This window comes from Phragmites australis, chromosome 10 (genome assembly GCF_958298935.1).
Source record: "Phragmites australis chromosome 10, lpPhrAust1.1, whole genome shotgun sequence".
In the NCBI taxonomy this organism is placed as follows: domain Eukaryota; kingdom Viridiplantae; phylum Streptophyta; class Magnoliopsida; order Poales; family Poaceae; genus Phragmites; species Phragmites australis.
This window is the reverse complement of record NC_084930.1, coordinates 1,035,158-1,045,095: the sequence shown is the minus strand read 5'-3', so window position 1 is coordinate 1,045,095 and position 9,938 is coordinate 1,035,158. Positions and strand designations below refer to the sequence as shown.

General features: G+C 42.6%; 1 protein-coding gene across 2 annotated transcripts; it reads left to right on the top strand.

Annotated features, from left to right (window-relative positions):
- The first annotated feature begins 345 nt into the window (after positions 1 to 345).
- On the top strand, positions 346 to 8,815 carry LOC133931198 (uncharacterized). Of its 2 annotated transcripts, none has more exons than XM_062378034.1 (13): positions 346 to 636; positions 1,479 to 2,643; positions 3,579 to 3,797; positions 3,916 to 4,115; positions 4,690 to 4,764; positions 5,072 to 5,143; positions 5,625 to 5,723; positions 5,811 to 5,882; positions 5,971 to 6,085; positions 6,428 to 6,496; positions 6,601 to 6,922; positions 7,410 to 7,527; positions 7,615 to 8,815. In XM_062378034.1, the coding sequence occupies exons 1-13, from the start codon at positions 514 to 516 to the stop codon at positions 8,533 to 8,535; spliced, it is 3,570 nt and encodes a 1,189-aa protein (XP_062234018.1). In that variant the 5' UTR covers positions 346 to 513; the 3' UTR covers positions 8,536 to 8,815. The 2 variants fall into 2 exon arrangements, with proteins under 2 accessions (XP_062234018.1, XP_062234017.1); XM_062378033.1 differs by having other exon boundaries at positions 3,892 to 4,115.
- The last annotated feature ends 1,123 nt before the right edge of the window (positions 8,816 to 9,938 follow it).

The window sequence follows — 9,938 nt, the reverse complement described above, 5'->3', positions numbered from 1 at the left end:
GTCCAAGATTAATATTTTACAGCTGTACATCCTGTTGGTACAGTTAAAATTATGATTAATTGTTAAAAGTTATTATTCTGAAAAGCTATTTATAAATTTTGAAAAATCTATTAGTTTATAAATTTAATTTTTAGACTCTTAGTATATAGCTTTTTAGAAAAATCACTCTTTTAACTCATCAGATTTTAGTTCGTTCCATTATAAACCAGTTTATCAGTTTTTAAAAGATAGTATAATCATAACCTATTTAGCATAGCTTATAATTTTTAAGAAGCAGAAACTATTGATAAACTGTGCTAAATAGAATCGTATCCTTATTAACTAGTGGGACTGTTTTTTTTCTTTTCAGAAAAGCCCCTCACTGCGAAATCCAGCACAGCTCCACCCCATCTCTCCTCTCCTGAATGTCATCTCCGGGCACACACACCATATACCCGCCCACTTCTCCCGATCTCGCCGCCGGTGACAGCTCCCGCCTCCTCGCACCGGAGAACCCGTAAGCCCCCGACCTCCATGGAGGCGGCGTTCGACGCCTACTTCCGCGCCGCGGATCTGGACCGCGACGGCCGGATCAGCGGCCAGGAGGCCGTCGCCTTCTTCAAGGGCTCAGGCCTCCCGCAGCCCCTCCTAGCGCAGGTACCCTCAGATCTCCGCGCCCCAGCGCCAATTCGGTGCGGGGTCCTGTTGGTCTGTAGCGATCTGGGCCCTTCGAGCCACCGTGCGCTTCCAATCGCGGGATGGGTGTCGTAGGCGAGTTGCATCTGTCCGAATTGGAGCTCTTCTGGGCTCGAGGCGTCGAGATTTGGAGCCTACTCTGTTCTGTTCATTGCATTCTGGATGTGTAGTCGCTTCCTACCGGCTCTGGAGAACAACTTTACTTGCTTTTCCAGTGCTTGATGTTGATAATTAGATGTATGGTACTCCTGCTTTGATGCGCCCGCGTAATTAGGTACTCTAGCTCGTAATTTACTTGCATTGTAGTTTGGTGACACTACAATTTAAGCTGGAATAGTATCAATTTAAGTTTCTAGGGTGTTTTCATTAGCAAACGTAGACAACTGAGGTTTAGCTCACAGATTGGGGCTTTACATATGAGTGGCATCAAATTGGGATCCAACTTTCCTAGGAGCTCACCTTAGTGGTAAACTTAGTGATTTGGTAGTAGTTTTCGAACTTGGAATCTAGACGAGAGGACTTGCCCTTTGAAGCATGAAGATATCCTTGAGTGCTGCTTCGTGGTTCCAAATCTTGTCGACCTTCTGCTGTAATTTGGCAACATTTGGTGTGTTTCAAATGATAGTAGGAACAAATGGTCGTGTGCATGTGATTTGGATGTGCAATGAACTTCTTTTATTGGAATATACGATACAGTCTGTTATAATGTAGTTATTATTAGCGATTCAAACACTACTCAACTGCACATTGCAATTCTGCTTAATTTTACTAATGGTTTTGTATTTTTGTTTCCTCTGGTTCAGATTTGGACATATGCTGATAAAAACCGAACTGGTTTTCTTGGGCGTGAAGATTTTTACAATTCGCTTAAACTTGTCACAGTAGCGCAGAGTGGCCGAGAATTAACACCTGACATTGTTAGGTCAGCACTATATGGTCCCGCTGCTGCAAAAATTCCTGCTCCTCGGATAAACATTTCAACCGCTGGTCCTCAGACAAGCAGTGTAGCTAGCCCCTCGAATGCCACTCAAGCACTAGGTTCTGGTCAACAGAATCCTGCTATAAAAGGATCACAAGGACTTCCTGGTGCACCATCAAATCCACAAGTCCTTCAACCTGGTAATATTGTAAGGCCACAGCAACCTCCAAATGCAAACACTACCTCCCCTGCTCAAGGAATTGCTTCAAGGCCACCCGTAGGAGGTGGTCCAAGTTGGCTAAATCATACTAGTTCAACCACAGAAAATCTATCGACTGATTGGTTTAGTGGTAAGAGAAGTGCAAGTCCATTGGGTGCGACCTCACAAGCTCCAACCATAGGTATTTCTCCACAGGCCAGCCTTGGTAGTGTGGGAATATCAGCACAGAGTTCAAATCCTGTAGCAGGCTACAATTCTCAGATGCAGGCTGCTACAATACCTGTGAAAGCAAATTCGACAGATCTAAACCTATTGTCTTCACAACCATCCGTTAATGACTCGAAGGCATTGGTACCCTTGGGGAATGGATTATCATCTAACTCAACTTTTGGTGTTGATCCTTTCTCTGCAACTCCGCAAGCAAAACAAAACTCATCTTTGCCCTCCATTGTTTCAAATAGTTTGCCCAGCTCTACAGCTCCTGGTTCAGCTGCTGGACCTCTTCACCCCCCTAAGCCAGTGCAGGTTGGTCCCATGCACGGTATGTCATCGCTTCCTTCTCATACTGGCCAGTTGCCACAAAGTCAGCCAGCTCCTAGGCAAAACCAATTTAATGCTATACCAAGCGCTCCAGGACCGGTGAGTGCTAATGGTCCTGGTCGACAAATTCCTTCAAATCCAAACGTGTCTCAGGCCCCATGGCCGAAAATCACTCAAGCAGATGTCAGGAAATATATGATTGTATTTCTCAAGGTAGACAGGGATCGAGATGGGAAGATCACTGGTGAAGAGGCAAGGAATCTGTTTTTAAGTTGGAGACTACCAAGAGGTATACACATGTTTCTTCTATATTTACTCTTGCTCTTTCTAGCTGCCATAGCTCATGACCTGTGTGATCTATATTTTTCTTTCTGTTGATGATTCTACGAATATCATTTTCAGCAATCTAAGTAAATAACTAGTTGATACTTATATTCACAGTATACCCTGCAGAAACATCTATTTGTGTGTGAAAGGAAAACTGTTAGTTTGAAATGGTCATTTATAATCCTTAGTTGGCCCCATTTTTTTTTTGTTGCTGTCGAACTTGGCATTTCAGATGATTTACTAAATGCATCCATGGTTTTTGTGGAAGCCAAATTCATTCTAAACTGTTGGTGTGCTACTGCTTGTTGCCAACACATCCCCTGTGTGCATACATACATAGCTGCTCAGTTATTTTCGTCCTGTTAGCTTCACATTGAATTGACATATTGTTTCTGGTATTGGCAAAGCAGTGTTTTCTCTTTGCCTGACATTATATTTTTGGAAACTTGGTGTCTCAACAATCTTATGATATTCCTTAGACCATCTCCAACCATATTCCCTTCATTTCGTTCCCTTCCTGATTCTCTTCCCCGTTCTCATTCCCTTTTTTTTCTCTCATCTCCTAACAACTTCCCTTCGAGGGGAATCGCAAAGGGAAAGGAGAGAGAATCCTGTCCTGAAGGGAATAACCCTGGGAATCCCGTCGTGAAGGGAACAATGAAGGGAAACCGTTGGAACGCTGAAGGGAATGAAAATCCCTGCACGACGGGATTTTCGTCCCCGAAGGGAAACCGTTGGGCTTAGCTCTTATCAATGACAAAGTGCATTGAAGGGTTCCATATTTACTATCTTGTTGTTTCTACTTTGGAATACTTTAATGCTCAAATCTTTTTTGACATTGAGTTCTCTTTCTTCCATTTATAAAGTGTCTAAACAAATCTTCTGATCCACTTGTAGATGTCTTAAGGAAGGTGTGGGACTTGTCCGACCAGGATAAGGATGGGATGCTGTCTTTCAGGGAATTTTGTACTGCTGTGTACTTAATGGAGAGGCACCGAGAGCATCATCCTCTTCCTGATGTACTACCAGATAATATTTGGGCTGAGGGCACTTCACTACCCTCTACTGGCCAGTTTGCAGAAAACCCTAGTGGCCCGACTCCTCATCCAAGTGCTGGTATCACCCGAAAACTGTCCTGGCCATTTTTTTTAATTACCGACTTCTAAGGAAGTCGCTTGGCAATGATGTTCTTACTGAACTCTTGTTGAAGGATTTGCAAGTAGAACAATGCAAGGACCGCAGCATGGGATGCTTCCCTTATCCATGAAACCACCACCTCGAAGACCTCTTTCTATAGATGCTGACGAGACTGTTCAGACAGAGCAACAAAAGCCAAAAATCCCTGTCTTGGAGAAACAAGTTGGCCAGCTCAGCAAGGAGGAACAAGATGCACTGGGCGCAAAGTTTAAGGAAGCGTCAGAAGCTGATAAGAAAGTATGTTCCTCTATATTCTTATTTAATTGAAATATTCCAAGAGCCTTCATGTCTTAATTTGAGAAATACAAAAGGATATCCAAATATGATCGGAGTGCTTTTCCACAATTCATGTACTACAAGCATCATTTATTTCTATGCTGCCTATGGTCTCGAAATTCCTTTGAAAAGCTAAGGCATGACATGGTTGTTAATTATTGTATGTTTCATGATAGTGCAGAAATGGCTACAGCAACAATGATAAAGCTTATTCCCAAGTAGAAAATGGTTAAAATGTGAAAAACAGAACATATACAAAATTCTATGACACAAATTGATGTTCAGAACATTGTTTCATAGGTTCTAAATTCAAATCCACATCTCATGGTAATTGAAATGGCAGTGGCATTGGATCTTTACATAAAGTATCTTGGGGGCAAAAGTCAAGATTGCATCAATATCTTTTTTCATCTTTAGAGCTACAATATGGATTTTTCATCTTTAGAACTACAATATGGATTTGCAACTTCATGTAATTCTGCACATTTAGGCCCTGATGTGTTGTCGTGAACATATTTTAAATCTTTTTTTGAAGGTACAAGAGTTAGAAAAGGAAATCCTGGATTCTAGAGAGAAGACCGAATTTTATCGCACCAAGATGCAGGAGCTTGTAAGTACTCTCTAGCAATATGCCTTGCTTCTTGAATGCAAACATATATTTTGATTGAGGTTGTTAGTGTTCAAGTTTCATTTCCCATTATCTTCTACTACTCCTGGTGTTGAGCTAGCATTTCCACTCAACCACTGTAATGTTTCATAAGTGATCTGCTGTAGGCTAGTGCCTAACTATCTCGTATCAATTTGACACATCCATCCCTTTATCATTAGCTGAAAGATGTAACACGGTTTAGCATGAGTTATTCATTTGCGCTAGTTTTATGTACTCATGTTTGACTTTTTTTCGTTATTTTCCCCAGATTCTTTACAAGAGTAGGTGTGACAACAGGCTTAATGAAGTCTCAGAAAGTATGGCTGCTGATAAACGTGAGGTAATGTCCTTTTGTAACCTCAATGAAGAAACTATCTCTGTTATTTCTTTTTCTACTCTTTTCCTATTAATGATCTGTGGAAGTTGTTCGTGAAGTGCTAACTGAAACAAAAGATAGATGAAAATCATATCCCCTGTGTTTCAGTCCTAATCATATTGAACTGCACTGTTGCCCTGTTGTATATTGTGACATGCCAAGAAGTACTTTTGTACGACCTTCCTGTGTTACATGACCCTGGAATAGTTGCAAGTGTTAGATGTCACATAATCCAGCTATAGTAGAAATGTCATTTTTTTCTCTGGAATTGTATGTTTCTTTAGTAGAAGCCAGAAGGATAGTTCTGTGCACTTATAATTTTGCTGCAATTACTATGTCCTATGAACTATCCTGTTGTATAATGACGTGTAATTAACTGTGGCCACCCTTAGTTCTCATGTTTTTTTTACCAAAATCTCACAAATTCTATCAATTCTATATTCAGGTTCAATCCCTTGCAGCAAAATATGATGAAAGGTGCAAGAAGGTTGGGGATGTGGCATCAAAGCTGACAATGGACGAGGCTACTTTCCGTGAGATCCAGGTATACTTGTGATTTCATGCCAGTTCACTTGAAACTTGTGAACCTCACTAGAAACTGTGAGCGTATTATTTCGTCTTCTGTTTACAGGAGAAGAAGTTGGAAATTTATAATTCCATAGTTAAACTGCAAAAAGGGGATGAAAATGATGAAAAGCTTCAGGTTTGTATTTTGGTTCTTCAAGTATCTTTCCTTGCGTCATGCTGTACATCTGTTATCTGATCTTTTTTTTTTTTTGCTCTGTTTATAGGAGCGGGCTAATAAGATACAATCTGATCTTGTGGAGCTTGTGAAATCTTTGAACGAACAGTGCAAGAGATATGGGTTGAGAGCTAAACCAACTACATTAGTGGAGCTTCCGTTTGGTACTTGCTACTATTCTGTTTGTTTATTGACTTTTGTCCAATGTTTGCTTGTTATAGTTCTGCCTCTTGTTTGAGTTCATATTGTACACTGCCTTTTCAATTTGTCAGGTATGAAGTAATTCAAGATGAACCTTAGATAATTTTACCTTGTATCGTAATATCTATGTTCAGCAAAACAGTATTAAATGGCTCTTGTTAGTCTTGTTGCATCAGATAGGCATGCACTATTCATTGCGAAAACCAAATTTGCTAACAGGGATCCTGCTCTTTGCTTTTCTTCTTCACTTTGTGTTTCTTGGGCTTACACAATAATGAGTGGTATACTTTCATATCTCATTTTAGGTTGGCAACCTGGAATTCAAGAGACAGCTGCTGCATGGGATGAAGAATGGGACAGATTTGGAGATGAAGGTATCCTAGCTTGAATCTTGATTCTTCTACCATCTCCATTATTGAGCATGTCCTTGTAGAACATTTGTATTTTGAACTATGTTACTTCACTTGCATTTCTCCAGGATTCTCCATAATAAAGGAACTAACAGTCGAAGTTGAGCCTCCCATTGTACAAAAGAGTCAGCCTACTGTTGAAGATGGTAAAGTATCTACGGATGGGACATCAACGGAGAAAGAAGACAACAAGAGTGATAAATCTTCTGCTGCTGCTGCTGCTGAGCAGGCAGTCGAAACTAAAACTACACCATCCAATAGCAAACTAGAGTCAGCAAAAAGTCCTCCATTTAGTCCTGTCAAGAACAAAGAGGATGGTTATACTGATGAGCCTGATAAAAAACAATTTGGAACAAATGACGTCTCACCACATGCTGCTGAGAGTATCAGGTATTGATTCTGTTTTTCATTTTATATGAAATATACACGTCTCTTTCTAGAAAAAGAGAAGCCTGTACTTGTTTGTAAGTATCGTCTATTCGAAATACAACCGTAAGCTCTTGCAGCTAAGCTTCTGTGTCAATTTTCTTGGTGAATAAATATTACAAGTTGAGCATGATCTTGAAAAACCACTTAAGCTATTTAGACCAGTAGCATCTCCTATAAGCCATCCTTCTGCCAGCGTTTTATTTACTCAATATTGTTAATCTAGCTGGAATAGGAAATTCAATTCCTGAACCTTCTAAGTGAAACATGCTTCTTGCATGCTGGGAATATAGCATATTAATAGCTTGAATGACACCCTTCTTTTTGTTGGGAGGGAAGCTTGAACGACACTTTTTTGTGCTGAAGAATTGGCATTCCTCATTTGCATACTATTTTGTCGATCTTTTGTTTTTATTTAATCTATCTTCTTATTACATGGTAAATTTTACAGTAACCGGGGAGCAATGGATTCCCCTGTTCGTGGAGATAAAACCTATGATGGACATTCTTGGGCCCCATCGTTTGATCATGGCCATGATAATGATTCCCTATGGAACTTCGGTCATAAGGTTGGACTCTGTTCATGCTATGTGCATTGTGTCATGCTGTAGAGATACCACTCTACCTAACACTAACATCTGCGATCTGTTTCTCAGGATGGTGAGAATGGTGATTCAGATCTCTTCTTTGGGCCACAAGGTCTTCCTCCTATTAGGACTGGGGGTTCTTCATCTGGTAGTTCTTTTGGCAAGGAACAAAAACCATTCTTTGATTCTGTTCCCGGTACTCCAATGGAGAAGCCTTTCTTTGATTCAGTCCCAGGCACACCAGTGCAGAATTCTGTCTTTGATTACTCTGCCCCTAGTACACGGATGCAAAAATCAGTATTTGATTATTCTGTCCCAAGTACGCCGATGCAAAAGTCGCTCTTTGATTCTGTCCCTGGAACACCGGTGCAGAAATCAGTATTTGATTCTGTTCCAAGTACACCGATGCAGAAACCATCCTTTGACTCTTTCCCAAGCAATACAATGCAGAGATCACTGTTTGATTCTGGCCCAAGCAGAGCAGAATCTCCTACGGCCAGCAGCATATATGGCAAAGATCAAAAGGGGTTCTTCGATTCTTCTGTTCCAAGTACACCAATGTACAACTCAAGCTTCACGCCAAGGTATAGCGAAACAGGAGACGATTCATTCGACACCATGTCGCAGTACAGCTCCTTCGGCATGAATGAGACCAATTCTTTTGGTCAGCGTGACAGCTTTTCAAGATTCGATTCCTTCCAGAGCAACACTGATAGTGGTGGTAATGACACCTTTGCAAGGTTTGATTCTTTCCGCAGCACTGCAGATCAGGGTGGGGGCAACAGCTTCATGAGGTACAATTCCATGAACAGCAGCAGCGACCATGACAGAACCGATGCGTTTGCGAGGTTTGATTCAATGAAGAGCACCGACTATCACAACCGGGGCTACTCATTTGATGATGACGACCCTTTTGGAACTGGGCCGTTTAAATCATCAGAGACCTCCAGCCCGACGAGACGTGGGACTGACAAGTGGAGTGCATTTTGACAGGCATTGTATTATAGAGGTCATGTGCTTGTGCACCTTACTGCAGATGTATATACACGTACAAGGGCAAGACATTTTTTTGCATGGGCATGTGCTCTACACCTTGGGACGGGACGGGGCGGGGCTTGCTTGTGGTGTTTGCTTTGTATTTATTTTTGTACCTATGCTGGGATGTTCTACCGCACATGTTTGGTGGGATGGTGCTTATAAACATTCTTTATACCTTGTATTGTACAAGTACAGCTACAAGATGCGAGTCAGTCCGATGTGTTCTCTTTCATCTTAGCGTTTTTCTGCTTCTTCTGTCCCTACATTTTTCTTTGCTCTGTACATACACTTTCACTCAGAAATCAGGATCTGGTTATGGATTATATTGTCAGGTAATTAATCAGTTCAGTGGCAGCTTTTCTTGTAATCCCAGTAAGTTAGGATTTTGTGAGCTTCGTTGTCTCAACATTCCCAAGGTTCCTCTATTCATATCCTGAGCACATGCTTATCACAAGTTCTGTTTTGAGAGGCCTGTCGAAATTCGGTAATGTATTCATTTCTGCAGATTAAGTTTTGCTTTATATCTCATCTGAGCCGAAGCATGCAGCAACGTCTTACCCAGCGTAAATTGAGCCATGTGTTCTGACCAACTCTGTTTCCCCGACGGATCTTGGGACGAGGCATTTTGTCGAGGTCGTTAGTGTCTGTGATTCACCGTCTCCCGAGGAGCAGGAGTGGCCGTTGGACTAGTTGAGTTGCATCCGGCAGCCGGTGGATGCGGGGAGGAGGAAGATGATGTGGCATTACTAGGCGTCAGGGCCGCGGCCGGCTCCGACGGGATGCCGCGGCGTCGTGAGAGCGCGCGAACGGCGGAGGGAACCGATGAAGCTAACGTTGAGTGACCGCAGGAATGTGAGGTTTCCAATGGTGCCAGCGAGGCCCCGGGAGTGGAGGTCCAGAGCGACCACCCTCCACCCTCCCAGCGGCAGTAGCTGGCGCTTTCGTTCCAGGAGGCCAGTGCACCGGACTGGCGGGCAATCGCCGCCTTCAAGGCTACAAGAGCGGCTCTCTCGTCGCCGTGGGCCGTCGGCGACACGGTCGCACCGATTGTTGCCGTGGTGGTGGAGAGCAGCAGCCGGAGGAGGAGCACAATGTATCGATTGATCCCGTGGAGCAGCAGCATTGTCCACGGGGAGGGTTAAGTTAGCTCGATCGCGCTTCTGTGGAGCTATGACTGAATTATCAGCCAGCGCCATGCCAGTGTCATGCGGCCCGGCATGCCAGTGTCGTTTTGATCCGCTCCTTATTGTTCATCATATGAACAGTAATAATACTAGCTATTATTATCTGTGTTTTGGATCGGAAGGGTGTCTGTACACCCCACTCTATAACCCAGCTCCGCCACTAAATATCGA